The 15,428-nt window shown below is 41.0% G+C and overlaps 1 protein-coding gene across 2 annotated transcripts in view; it reads left to right on the top strand.

The window, feature by feature from the left end:
- The first annotated feature begins 228 nt into the window (after positions 1 to 228).
- The window catches only part of dachc (dachshund c), a 72,018-nt gene continuing 56,818 nt past the window's right edge, over positions 229 to 15,428 (top strand). For both annotated transcript variants that reach the window (XM_017458198.3, XM_017458196.3), the window contains exon 1: positions 229 to 1,034. In XM_017458198.3, the coding sequence (XP_017313687.1) occupies positions 478 to 1,034 (557 nt within the window). In that variant the 5' untranslated portion in view covers positions 229 to 477. The remainder of the gene's footprint in view (positions 1,035 to 15,428) is intronic.

Raw genomic sequence — 15,428 nt, 5'->3', positions numbered from 1 at the left:
TTGGAGTAAGTTAAGATACTGTGCATGTTTTATTGTTCCTCCAAACTCATCCTTTAATTCATTTAACTTCTTAACTGTGTATTTTTCCCTCGGCCGGGCGTGCGAGCTGTTTAGAAGAATGAACAGTAAGGTAGTTAAGGTAGTATGCTGTGTGCTTTTGGACACAGCCTCTCCTACACTGCTTGGCTCCTCCTCTCGAGCGCTACAACGGGACAGAGACGAGCGGTCCGGGCGCGCGCTGCTGTCAGTCCTGTGAGCTGCGCTCGCGCTGTCATCATCAGGCTTTGATCGATGCCGTGACTTCACATCGCCGCGTTTCACTTTACAATCAAAACGGACTTTCTAGTGTGTTTAGTAGGCTAGTTTAATCCGCTTTGCCCTTTCTTTTTAATCCTAAAACACTTTTGTGATCATTATATATATATATATATATATATATATATAGCCTATATAAAACAAAGTTAACTCTGAGAGATCATGGCCACGTCGGTTCCTTTGCTTCCATCAGCGCCGCTCGCGCATCACGCGCCGCCTCCGATTTCCATCTCCGCTTCGGCCGGTGGCGGCTCCTCGAGCCCGTCGAGTCTGTCTCCATCGCCGTCGTCGCTCGCTCCTTCGGCGGCTTCGAGCCTCTTCCGCTCGGACCTGCTGCCTTCTGCGAGTCCGGCTCTCCCGGTGGGTAGCGCGCCGCACAAGCCCGCGTATGCCACGCCGTCTCCGGTGGAGAGCACGCCGCGCAACAACGAGTGTCGATTGGTGGAGGTGCGCGGCGCGCGCCTCGCCTCGTTCACCGTGGACGGCCGAGAGCTCATCTGCCTCCCGCAGGCGTTTGACCTCTTCCTCAAGCACCTGGTCGGCGGTTTGCACACCGTGTACACCAAGCTCAAGCGGCTGGAGATCACTCCGGTGGTGTGCAACGTGGAGCAGGTGCGTGTGTTGCGCGGGCTCGGCGCCATCCAGCCCGGTGTGAACCGCTGCAAGCTTATCTCGCGCAGAGACTTCGAGGTGCTCTACAACGACTGCACCAACGCCGGGTGGGTAGCACGCGCGCTTTAAGTTTGCATGCATTGAATGTGTTACAACAACAACAACAACAAAATGTTGCATGACTCATATTTACTAACCTGGACGTGCGTATAGAACTTTAGGCTACATGACCTTATCTGTAAAGTGGATTTAAAAGAGTATCTGTCTCACTCTTTGTCTCATGCTCAACATCGTCTCACGCTTCGTAAATTCGTAACAATTCCCATGAGTCACAGTTTTACAATCCAGATTAAGAGTAGGAACCGGATTATAGAGCTCGTGCGCTCTAAAAACAAACAACAACAACAAAAAAGAAAGAAAAGCAAGTTTTCTTGGAAGATGGTCCATTTTAGGTGTTCTTCAGATTGTCCTACCTGTGAAGTCCTTCAGGAATCTGGTCACAAAGATTCTCGAGACAGCACTGCGTCCTAAATGATCCCTAATTTCAATCATTTCCTAATGAACCCTTTTTCCATTCGCACAACAGTGAATTAAATCCAGTCCCATCAACCTGCTTAGTCCAAATTCGTAAGTTTTTTTTTTTTTTTTTAATGAAGTTCTTTTGAGTTTATTTAGAAACTTTCATTCATCTCTAGTAAGTGTTTTGTCATGTTTTCATGTTGGAGTGTATCCCGGGAACACCGGCTGTGAGGTAGAAATACACCCAGGATGGGATGCCAGTCTATCAGAAGACAATTATAAACATTTTGCTTAGTTAATAATTAACTTTCACAGTAAAATCCTATATCGTAGAACATCAAAAGAGTTAATTCATCACCGGTGTGTATATTCACCCTACTACACGCGGTTGCGTAAACTTTTAAATATAGTACAAACGTCCAGGTCAGTGTGTGTTCGCGCCTTGTGGTAAAGCAGTGTTGATAACGCTTCTATACACATCTTTGGATCTTTTATTATGGGTCATATCAGTGTGATTGATAACACCATGCCAGCTTTAGACCTGCTCTTGAATGGATTCCACTTTGCTGAGCTCGCTGCTCACCATCTGGTCCTTGTCATGGCAGCTTTTTGTCATTTGCGCGTATGGTGGGAATTTGTGTAGTGCAGGTTGGATTGAAAGCAACTTATAACTGATGAACACCCATGAGCAGTATTTCAGACATTGTTGATTCGTTAATAGTGCTGGAAGCCCCTATTCTCTCTCTCTGTCTCTGTCTCTCTCTCTCTGTGTGTACATGATGAAGGGCGACTTGTCTATTTCCGCCTCAATCAGCTCTAATGCCTCAGTATTGATAACATGTCACGGCTTCATTCTGCTCGTCTCCTCTTCACTCAGCGCGCGCTGTTGTTCTTTGCACAGTGAGAGATGTTCTGTTCTTATCTCTTCTTGGAAACTGGAAAAACAACAAAACATGCCTAATTAAAGGTTTCGCCTCCACCTGTAAGCCTACCCAAGCCTATAGCCTATACCCAAGCCTAAGTGAATACTGTGATAATAATTTCATTATAATAACAGACACTAATTATCTCCCAGCATGCAGTTGTAATCCAGTTTACACTATATCAACGCTGCTGTTTTGTTCATTTACAAATGTAATGAGTTCAGCCGTGGGAAAGATAGATTAGAGGTTCAGGGTTGGTAGAGGTTTAGGCTTGCACATGCATGCACGTTTTGTTTAGTCTTGATTTCTGAATTGAAATCATTTTTCCCTCTGAAATCTGTCAGTCTTCACTTTTTTTTGTGGGGGGGGGGGGGGGGGGGCAAATCTGAAAAATTTCATGAGCTGATCTTTGTCTGAATACAACTTCAACGGTTGACCACCAAGGCTGATTTATGAGCTCTTACACCCTTTTTTTTTTTTTTTTTTTTGGGTGTCAGTGGTTTGTAAGACTGAGTTGGCAAAGTAATACAGGCTTTTATTATTCTTTGCAAGACACTTACTGGTACAGTGCCATCAATATATGTAGATTTGCTTGATTTAGACAAAGATGAAAATTGTGAATTTTGTCAGATTTGGTTCAAACGGCTCTATTGCCAAGCGTAGTGAGAGAGGTGTGGATTCAGTTTCCAAACTATAGAGTTCCAGCCCAGAGCCATAAATGTGATTAAAGGGCTAGTGACGACTGTGAAGGGTCCAAGCACTGAAACATAAGTGTGAACAACATCGTAGAGGCTACATTGCAGTATAGGGTCCAAGCACATATATTTGAATCAGCCTTGTTTGCATAAATAAAATAAATAAATAAATAAAAGAACGTAAAATATAGCTGATTTTGCATTTTATTATTGGCCTTACCAAGTGCTGACTGTAACAAATGTCACAAATCAGGCTAGTCAGTTCAGGCCTAGTCATTCTCTTACAGGTTATCATTTGAAGTTAGATAAATGATAAAACAAACAACATGAAGTGTCATATTGCAGGATTTTAAAGTGATAAAGAACATTATCTGAAGTCGCATACCAGGATTATGAACACGTATCTCATTACACCACTGATTCATAACCCAAAGAATAGCAAACTGTATTATCTTTATTGTTGCGTGAGTTCGCCATCAGTTTGGAGTGTTGATCCAGTTGCTTATCATTAATGACCATATAATAAAACCACCATTGTTGTTCAGTGCTACATCAAAACATGTCCTCAAAAACAAAAGGCAAAGGTAATAAGCTGTCGGTAGTTGCACAAATCACATTAGCATGGCCATCATATACCACACAATGATACAAATAGAGCTGAAAATATGCAGCCTACGTCGCGAGAGTTTTCGAGGTGTGTCTGTTACAGTCTTCAAAAGCCCACAATTATGCGTACGTCAGAGTGTGTTAAAATATAGTATTACATATTGCATCGTAAGCTACTTATTACATGTAAGAAGAAGAGTAGCCTACAGTATATCTTTAAACAAGAATCCATCCACACACCGATCCTTATTCATCAACGTTGCACAGAAAGAAATGTCAGGGAAAATGAGTTAGAGGTGCTTGTCTTTCAGGATGCTGAGAATGAAGATTTGTGTTGTCGTTTAAAAAAAAAAAAAAAAAAAAAAGGCCTAAAATGATATTATGATATTATGTAGGTGTATATAGACAATTATGCAGGTGTATATAGACAATAATATATAATGATATTATGTAGGTGTATATAGACGATTATGGAAGTGTGCTGAAGTTTTTTTTGTCAGGTTGACATCAGGTTTATGACAAAACTAATATTCATATTAAAACTTGTATTAAATTTAAATAAAATCAGATTTTTTAAATATGTATACACACACACACACACACACACACACACACACACACATATATATATATATATATATATATATATATATATATATATATATATATATATATATAAATAATCTGATACTTTATATACATATGTACATGAATATGAGTGTAATGCAACCTGCATTACATTTTTAGTAGCAATGTAGTGGAAGCAACATCCAAATTAAATATGGAGGAAACCATATTTGAATGTGTTAAAGTGTCTGTTGTTATTAATTTAAGTTGTCACTCAGTGGCAAGAGGGTGTTCACAAAGTGGAACAAGAACCATAAAATTAAACCGAGCTGATTAAAAACCATTTGCCTACGTATGATACAAGTAACTCATTCCGCCACAGTGTGTCATTTGTATTTGGTGTGATTTTGTGCCGCTCCTTTTTTTGGTGAGGTGACAAAATTTTCACTCGTCATCACGCAAGCATTTGAATGTTTAGCGCACCATTTGAGACAGGGGCATGAAGCGTGTCATTTTTACTTAATCGGATACTAAAGAAAGCATTTTTGGTTGAACAGTGCTCGTGAGAAGCCACCTATCCTTTGGGAGGGTGGTTTAATGACTGGCCCAGACTGTCTAGTTATCTTCATTCTCTCTCTCTCACTGCTCTTTGGTAGATGTTAAGTGACTATGACACGAGTCATCAAGAACAGACTGGAATGCCTGATAGGGTGAAATCGCACCTCTCTGCTCCTGCACATTCCAGTTACAGCTAAATATCGTCGCGAAAGGAGAACCCGATTCTCCACAGAAAAATTAATTAACAAGGGGCACGCTCGAAGTGTTTCTTTTCCCCCGCTCTTATCCCTTCCTCTCCTTGTTGAATTACAGCCTAATTGTATTAATATTTTTCTCCCCGGGAGGATGAAAAGATCATCTGACGATTGCAGCTTTTCGAAATTTGTATCACCACTTTACGATTAAATTATGCAAATCAGCTCGTCTCCCCGGGCCCGGATTGGCTAATTAGGACGGATATGGGGTGAGGAGTTGTTCGGAAACGTGAGCCGAGTCTTGGCCAAACGAGCAGAAAATTGAAAACGGCCAGGCGGAAAATTTTAGAAGGTTCTTTTTTTTTTTTTTGGCATGATTATTTAATCCTGTCCTCGCTGTTTCAGTACGCTTGTAGTTCCCGTTTTTGGCTTGCGTGGCTTAGGTGGCAGAATCACAGCTTAGAGCTAAAACATGAGAAGACAGCTACAGAGACAGTGTCAGAAATTCATCTGTTTTTTCATCAAGAGGTGAAATTTGACCTTTACGATGGCATTTTTTCAAACCTTATAAAAAGACAGTGCACAGCATGAGAGCAAAGCACCCAGTCACCCAGTCTTCACTTTTTTTTTTTTTCCCCATCACTATTTTTTCTCCCTTATTGTCTCACATCTTTGTGAGCTGCTGCTTAGGCAACATTATAGGAAGAGACCTAACATGTATATATTTAATTGGATAGCAATGTTCTGGTTGACATGACCATTCATGTAGAAGACCATTCTTCCCACCAAGAGACCACACATCATGCTGTCTACTGTATATCAAGAGAGATGTGGATTAACAAGGATTTAATATGACTCACTTTTGAATCATCTTGCTTCGTTGTTAACATGACACCAAACCTCCATCCATCCATCTATCCATCCATTTTCTCTTATCCCACTGCTTATCCTACACAGGGTCACGGCGAGCCTGGAGCCTATCCCAGGGAACTCAGGGCACAACTCGGGGGACACCCTGGACGGGTGTCCTAACCCTAACCCTATCCCACACACTCCAGACAATTTGGAAATGCCTAAAATGCATGTCTTTGGACTGGGGGGACGAAACCGGAGTACCCAGAGGAAACCCCCTGAAGCATGGGGAGAACATGCCAACTCAAAACATGCATTTTATTATTCGGTTATTGATCTATGAATTATTTAGTAACTACCATGAATTTTATAGTAAGTACAGTATAACTCGGTAAAATATGTAATGCAACTCAGACCCGCTGATGGTAACGAAGTCTTAGATAGTTGCACCACACAAGAGGCTCCATTTGAATAATAAATAAATAAATCCGCATCGAAAGGTAATGGGTCAGATAGACTTGGAAATGTTACACAAAGAGGCTAAAAACGCATTCCGACGTTTTCCTTAAAGCTGGACCGAATATACTGACATATTGCATGTTTATTTAAGGGTTAGTTTTTGCGTCTGCGTTGAACATTTCCGAGCCCTTTTCTCTAACAGTCTAGGGGACTTTTGACAGGGAAGTCCTTGCTTGTTTCTAACCCCACATTAGCCAGCTCTTCAGAAGGAAAGTGAGAGAATAACTGATCCTAGACTTCTGTGTCATGGTAACGCTGATGTGTGATGGAGACTCAAAAGTGACTCATATTGACTCAAGATGACACGCCGCCGCAGATCCCTCTAACATCATGTCATCCGAAGCATTCCCGAAATAGACCATAAAAGGAAAAGTACTTACAGGAAAATGCTGCAGTGATGTTAGGTGGGCTAATGAAAACACACACACACACACACACACACACACGCACACACACACACACATATATATATATATACATTTGTTCGATTTCTTTCTCACAGTTACTTATTCACTCACTGACCCTTGTTAACACTCTCTCTCATGTACTCTCTCCCTCTCTTTCTCTCTCTCTCTCTCACTCTCACAGACGCGCACACACACACACACACACACACACACACACACACACACACACACACACACACACATATACTCTCATTCACACTAGCAGTGACCCAGTGATATTGCTGCCTAATGTGATGCTGTCCTGGCCGCAGTCTTAACTATTATGCATTAAATCCAGGCAATTACCTCAACGTCTGTGTCGGAAAGGCACATCCTCATCACTTCATCTGCTGCACCATCTTTATACCTCTATCTGCCTGCATTATCTAAATGCCCTTTGTGCTGACTCAGTCCATCTCCAGTCATTTATCACTCGTATATTCTCACTCTTTCACACTGATCCAGGATCAGATTCACCTGCTGAACCCATACCCTCGCCTGCCATAACACGAACCACGCAACTGAACTCAGATCAGGCTTTAACGAGGATGTTTTGTTTTAGCTCTTTATTTTTTTGTATATCAGTTCCTCCAGGATCTTGCAATCGTAGAAAATAGCGCAAAAATCAAGAAAACACCGCAATGTTCATCACGACGCGCGTACAGCGAATTCATGTGCGTCGAAGACGAGAACAGCTAAGAGGTCTCAATTCCCTACAAACATCACCGCGAAAGACAGTGCAAAACAATTTTGCAATTTCGCCAAATTCAAGTAGAAGCCCACACTCAAAAAAACCACAGAAAACTGCATCGCAAAGTTTTGAAAAAGAATCACAAAAAAACTCTGTGAAATCCTGTATATAGATACACATATAATACCTAGATAAGTGCCAGAAGGAAATTTCAAGCGGATGGTTACTGTAAACGATGGGCGACTCAGGAAAGAATCAATATGACGCAGCTACTAAGCTAGCTAAACAGTCTACTAATGTAATAGCAACATAGCTAATGCATTTTCTCCAGCAAACACCTGATATTCCTTAACCTAATGCATTTCCGTTTTGAAATTTTCTTTTCAGCACATTTGTTTATTTTCCATATGATTGAGTCACTTTACTTATATAACTGAAGCAAGCTAACCTAGAATTGGCTAGCTAACTTCCTGGGTAATTGGAGTCCTGCTAGACAATACAAGCACAAGCTAATGTCAGTCACACTCATAACACACAACACAATGAAATCATTTTATTTATTTATTTATTTATTTATTTTTACAAAGAAAGAAGTTCAAAACGTAGCCTTGATTAAAAAACAAAAAAAAAAGTGCAGCATATAGTCGATTGCAGTCAATGATCAGAGTTGTTCTTCTTTTCTATCGCTTCTCTAGCATTTCATCGTAGCTAGCCGTCATGCTATCTTAGCACTAGCCTATAACTCGCCTCCTCACAGATTTCGAATTGGATCACAGATCTGACGATGTGAGCTGAAAACTGTGATTAATTCCTCCTCTATCTTATGCAACATTGATGTGAAAGATTAAAGCCCCGCCCTAGACAGCCTCTGGAGTACATGCCATCAATAATGTTTACGTATTGCCCCTGTAAAGAGGGTTTTTGACTGACACTAAAATCTCCTTGCATTTTTGCATCATCGTAACTTTATCTGCCCAGTGTGTGTTCTTCACGATATAATCTTCTATTCTGCACAAGCTGTTGAAGCCATTAAAGATGCATCCGCTATAATAAAGGTCTTGGATGTCCATAAAAGACATTTTGCTCTCAGCAGATTTTGCAACTCATAAGCCGTAAAAAAGCGCTTACGCCGCTCACTTACAGTTCCGCCGCATTTTACTTACAATCGGCAGGTGCTTTTTTATTTATTTGTTTATTTATTTATTTACCCGTTTATTTATCTATTTATTTATTTAGCAATCATCTTTTCTCAGAACAGGCTCGGACTTCCAGAAAGTCTTAAATGGCCGAGCGATGCATCATACCTCATCAAGCATTGTGAAGTGACTTTTCTATCAACGTTCAACCTGCACACTGCTGTGTGTGTGTGTGTGTGTGTGTGTGTGTGTTTGTGTGTGTGCATGCATGTGTGTGTGCATGCGTATGTGTGTGTGTGTGTGTTTGTGAACTGACTCCAGCGTTAGCTTTGCTGAAATCTTCAGTAGTACTACAAATGGGACATTTGTGTACTAAAACAGCAGAGATACAGCAGTTAAAAGCTTTAATTTTGAAATATGTGTCAGTGTTAGGGATGTGATTATCATTTGTATGCCAGTTTACCACAAGAGGAATGACGCTGATACCGAGATAAAGTTTGGACAGTTGTTACCAGGATCCTTATTCTGGACAAATTCAAAGGAAAGGAAAATAGCAAACATAACCAAACAATTATTTTTGTCAATTGTATTTATTTTTGCTGTTTTAAGGAAAAGACGTAAAGCATTGGTCAAGTTTGTTAGCGAGACAGCTAACTTTAGTGATAATAGGTTATGTGCTAGCTAATGTGTGGTAAAAACTTTTCATTAAAACATTAAAAGCAGTAGCCAAGGCTTGTAGCAAAGTTAGCTAATGTGCGGTAAAACTACTTTATTAAAATATTAAACACAGTAGTCAAGTTTTGTAGCAAGCTAACTAATGTGAGGTAAAAACTGTTTTCATAAGAGATTAAAAATAGCAGCCAGGTTTGCTAGCATGTCAGCTAATGTGACGTAAAGCTCTTTCATTAAAACATTAAAAGCAGTAGCCAAGGCTTGTAGCAAAGTTAGCTAATGTGAGGTAAAACTACTTTATTAAAATATTAAACACAGTAGTCAAGTTTTGTAGCAAGCTAACTAATGTGAGGTAAAAACTGTTTTACTAAGACATTAAAACCATTAGCCAAGTTTGCTAGTGAGACAGCTAATATTAGTTATAATAGGTTAAGCATTTAACATGATATGGACATTTTATATCTCGAGGTGTGTCATCTCTCTTCCACTTATATACAGAAATCGAAACAAATGTTATATTGCATATCGTCCAAACACTCAAGGATCCGATTAGATCTGAAGGAGAAACATTGGAGACCTTGGTGGTAGGTAATAGCCAACTATTGATTGATATTGAAGTGTTTGCTTTCTCAGGGGTATTTCACGCACACGCACACACACACACACACACACACACACTTTTCTGCATCTCTTTCCTGTCTTGACCTTCATGTTCACCCCTGAGGAAACATGATCCAGCATCAGTCAGCACAGTCGATGCTTGATTCTGTGGAGCTTAAACATGCATCGAACAGAGGCTTACAGCAGGGAGATGGAATCGGGGTGTGTGTGTGTGTGTGTGTGTGTGTGTGTGTGTTTGTAGATTGTAACCCATCAAGCTTGTATTGTCCTTCCAGCCTTTAAGTTCTCCCGTGTGTTTTCCATCTGGCATTACACATGGCCTTGGAGTTTGTGTTGAATAGACCCGGTGGAAGCAGACACCCGATGTATGCGTGTGTGTGTGTGTGAGTGAGTGTGTGAGTGAGTGTGTGAGTGAGTGTGTGTGTGAGTGAGTGTTTTGATCTTTCTAAGCCTGTCGACTCCAGCGAAAAACCCCGCAGCAGCTGCCGAGACACCCGATAGCCCTGTATGCCACATTAGAAAAGAAAGCGTGATCGTGTTCTAGAACAACGGTTTGGTACAGATGATGTCTTAGTCACAGTGTGTGTGTGTGTGTGTGTGTGTGTGTGTGTGTGTGTGTGTTAGGGACGTGGGTGGACAGTAGTACTGATGTGAAGGGTGGAAAATATCACCTGACATGGAACAGTGAAACAGGCATTATTAATGTCTTTCATGTTTGTGTGTGTGTGTGTGTGTGTGTGTGTGTGTGTGTGTGTGTGTGTGTGTGTGTGTTGCAGTCAAACAAAGCTCAATAGCTTCTGTCAGTGCTCAGCATGTGGTGCAGAAATTTGCTATCCAGGAAAAAACTCCAAATGTCAGCACTCCAAGTGTGTGTGTGTAAGTGTGTGTAAGTGTGTGTGTGTGTGTGTGTGTGTGTGTCTGATTTCTAAAATAGCTCTTTCGTTATTACCATTGTCTCTTTGTCACTTAATCCTCAGTTTGCCTGTACTGACTGTCGACTATAAACAATGACAAGCAGCTGACAGATCACTTTTATTAGCTATGTGCCGTTACACGCAGATCCAGGATCAGTTCTAAACCCTGTGTGCGGCATTACGAAAAAAAGAGCAAGACTGACCTGAGATCAGCGTTACACAAGCAAACATAAGCGCTAGTTTAGTTTAAGCCTGAGGCCGTTAAACTGCTCTCGCTTTGTTCAGCTTTCACTGTATGAACCACCTGCGGGAAGCAGCTGCTCCTACACGGGACATGTGTTGATATTAAATTATAACTGCTTAAAGGAATCATTTGGTAAAAAAAAGAAAATCATTTACACAATCAACACAATCTGCCAAGGCATGTTTTGGGTCTGATATTTTGCTTCGCTGCTTTTGTACTGGAGTTAGGAGGCTAAGTGAAATTTGTCTCACCCAAAATCTTTTACAGTTTTAAGTCTCGTCCTCTTATTTTTCACAGGGATATTCTGTGTTAGCTCATTTTATGGATCTATATTATATTATATTATATTATATTATATTATCATCAGCTTTCAGGCACACACACACATACACACACACACAGAGGGCCTTAGGGGACCTCAGAATGATCTTGAATTTCACTGAGGAACAAAAAACCAAATTCTAGTCGTCCAAAATGGCCGTCACGTCACATGGTTCAGTTGCGCGTCGACGTTTTGTTGATGTTTATAGATTACAGGATGTCATACTATGTCCAAAACCATAAAACAGCTTGAGAGTTGTGAATGAATTATGTATATTGATGTGTTTAATTGCTTGTTGTTTTAGGCTGCGGTCACACCGGGCTTTAGTGCTCCATTGACTTCCATTCAAACGCATCCGAAAAACGGCGGCCCAGAAACGCCAGCTCGCGTGTAGAATTTCCGCGCTGCGTGACGAAAGTTCAGATTCGGTGAACTCTGACCTGCATAATCGTATTCACGTGAAGACGTGTGACGAACAGATGATCGCGACGTCACTGTGTGACCTTTTTAGTTAAAAAACAAATCAAAAAATAAATTCAAAAAAGGAAGCGCTAATTTTTAGCAGTATCGAGCTATCCTGTATTTTACAACACAGCTTTCAAAGATTATAAAAGCAACTTATGTGTGAAGCAGCGAAAGTTTTGACCGATGATGTCATATCCTGTTCCCGCCCATATTCAAAGCGGCGTCCGACAAAAATACGCGTGCTTAAAACCTAGTCTGACCGCAGCCTTAATCCTAACAAACAGTGCTGTCCAAGATAGGTCAGCCGCTAGAAAAAATTTTGGAAAAAAACAAACAAACAAAAAAACTAAGAAAACGCCCCCTCAGCTTGGAATTCTTCCTCAGAAAGTTAGGGAAGTGTCCTCAACCCTGAGTACAGCGTACTGTATATCCTCGTATCAACATTCAGTAAATGAAATATCACTTCGCTACTTAAATAAGTAGGTTTACAATAGTATTTACTTTAGATCAATCAGCATAGACATGTTCGTGGTTAAATCTGTAACACTGACCAGTTTATTAGTCTTATTAGTTTTGAGGAAGTAAACATCATAAACTCACTAATGAGCACTAGTAGTAGCTGGCTAGCTTGTTGCTTATAAAAACATACGCTTTCATGGAGGCGTCCACGTTTGTTTGTAATTTTTCGTACAACCCCTCGCACGTCCGGGGTTGGGGGATCGATGTGTGCCGAGTCTGCGTGTTCTCCCCGTGCTTCGGGGGTTTCCTCAGGGTACTCTGGTTTCCTCCTCCAGTCCAAAGACATGCATTGTAGTCTGATTGACATTTCCAGATTGTCCGTAGTGTTTGAATGTGTGTGCGATTGTGCTCTGCGATGGTTTGTCACTCTGTCCCCCGCTACGTGCCCCGAGCTCCCTGGGATAGGCTCCAGGTTCCCCGCGACCCCGTGCATTATAAGCGGTACAGGAAGAAATGTTTTGTCATTTTTGATATATGCTGGCACATAATAGGTGACCATAATGAAAAAGTTTGGATTTCACAGCCAGTTAAAGAATTATCTGTGGTTTGAGGAAGATATTTACGGTATAGTTTTTGAGGTACTTGTTAGTAACGTTCCCATAGCTTCAGTAGACAACTAAAGAAACAAATGCTGCCTTGGCTGTATTTGGTTTAAGATTGTGCGGATTTGAAGTGAACTATCCCTTTAACCTTATCACGGATTGCAATATTATGACAATATCAGGTTATAACACCTGCAACTCTTTCATGGTGTGAAGGATGTAGGCGATACTTTGACAGATTTGTCCAAAATTATAAGACAGAGGTCTCTATTCTTTCTGTATAAGACATACTTTATCTTGGAAGCGAAAAAGCCCTACACAAGACGATAATTTATGTCCATAACAATTATAATAAAAGTATCCAGCTTAACAATATTGTATGTTCAGTATTGCTATATGGAATTTTTTTTATACATAATGTACAGTATGTAAGAGATTATTGGTTCATCTCACATTTACACACACACACTCGGTCTAGCCTTTGCCCGGCAGCAGTCTTGCTGCGGTTTTCTTACCGCTCTGTATAACCTAGCTGAATGTGACCTTAGTAAAACACATGGGGTTGAGATTTAATCGAGATTCAATTTTCCATCTGGCTGCTAATGAAGCATTTTTTAGCTCCATTACCTATTAGCACCGGTCGCTGTTTACCGTTTAATTGCGCTCCTGTGTATCGTGTGTAGAGAAAAAAATGACCATTTTGTACCTACACACGCTCGCTCGCCCAAGGAATTCAAACTGACCGATTCGAATCAACGCACCGGTGTCAATATTAATGATTCAGAACAAAAGTCTGATTCTACACACCCAGTTTCTAGTAGTATTTATTATTTAGATACGTTAGTGAAAAGTTCTAGTGAAGGCGGCTCACACTGGCCTCACACTCCTCACACAAACTCCAGTCACACTGTGTTGTGCTGATTCAGTACAGTATGATTCAGAGTTGTTTCATCTTCTTAATCATGTTATGGATTGAGATGGGCATCGTATCGCTATAGACGGACAGATACACACGCCAGTGGTGGAGATTATGGAATAACGGAGAAGGAAAGGGACACGACTGAAGACCTTGAGTATGAGGGACGTAGTGAAGGGCACACGGACGAGTCAAACCTCCGACCCCGTTATTCATCACGTAGAATCCTGACCCACTGAGCTGCTCTCATACAGAAACAATAGGGCAACAGAAATATGTCCTGCTAAATACTCTGTGTGTGTGTGTGTGTGTGTGTGTGTGTGTGTGTGTGTGTACTACATTCTGGCAGTAGGAAAGTGAGCCAGCATGGAGTAGAGGAGGGAAAGACGTCAGAGGGAGATTTTAATTAAAGTATGAAATGAGAGGTCACGCGTTCTGACCCCCCTCCCCCATCCCCCCTCACACACAAATACACACATACACAAGTATACACACACACATGCACACACACTAGTGGTTCCCCCCATCTCTCGGCTTGATGACTTTTCCATGAAAGGGTTTTTCATTATTTCCACCTCAGGGAGTCTCAGTGTTCCGGCTCCCTCTGTAGTGCACAAAAATCTGGATTGTGATTGTGATTGTGTGTGTGTGTGTGTGTGTGTGTGTGTGAGGGGGTGTGTGTTGAAGTGAGGTGATGTTTTTGACTTGGTTTGATTATTAACACACCATTCTGCTTGTTTGATCATAAAGGCACAGACCCTGGCGTGCACACACACACACACACACACACACACACACTCACAATGTTGCATAGTAAGAAGTGATGAAAACGGTTCATTAATTTTACGGGTTGTTTCTCAAACATAAACTGAATTAGAGTGCTTAGCTTCAGACTGAATTAGAGTGAATGAAATGAAATGCAATCCTTTCTCAAACGTGTTGATGTGAAGTATTTACATTTATTCGTTTAGCAGGCGCTTTAATCCAAAGTGGTTTAGCAGAATTCATTGCAGTGTTTCGGATTCTGCTCGTTGCGTGTTACTTTTACCACAAGGAGCTGCATATGAATTTCATTGTACAGCTGTGCAATGACAATAAAGGCATTCATCCCTACATTCATTCATTCAAACACATGAGCGTTACGATTTTCGGCACCATGTTCTCACCAGAACAGAACCTGTAATCCGATCTCATTTCCTCAGCAACATGAGCCAGTTTGACAGAATTTCTGTGAGGGTTTTTAAAGGTGCAGTCAGTGACTTTTAAGGTAGACACTTTTTTTAATATCATGATATAATAGGATTGTTTACAAACTTCAGCAACACAATAGTGCTGAAAAAACTGTCTATAATAGTGTTATTACGGATTTGCAAAAATAAGTTAAAGTCCCCGTGAAGTGCCTTGAAACGCACAGCGTTATTTGATGTGTTGATGTGTGGACATATTGAATGGCTCCTCCCCCTTGTTTAAATAGTCAATAGTGTTTAGCTTACCTCACAGCGCCGGGCTAAGCTGTACTCGACAGTTAGTACTGGATTTTTATAAGGTTGGGACTTCCGATTCTAGAGAGCGTTTGATTG

The sequence above is a fragment of the Ictalurus punctatus genome, chromosome 26 (genome assembly GCF_001660625.3).
Source record: "Ictalurus punctatus breed USDA103 chromosome 26, Coco_2.0, whole genome shotgun sequence".
NCBI lineage: Eukaryota > Metazoa > Chordata > Actinopteri > Siluriformes > Ictaluridae > Ictalurus > Ictalurus punctatus.
This window is presented reverse-complemented; position numbering and strand designations above follow the sequence as displayed.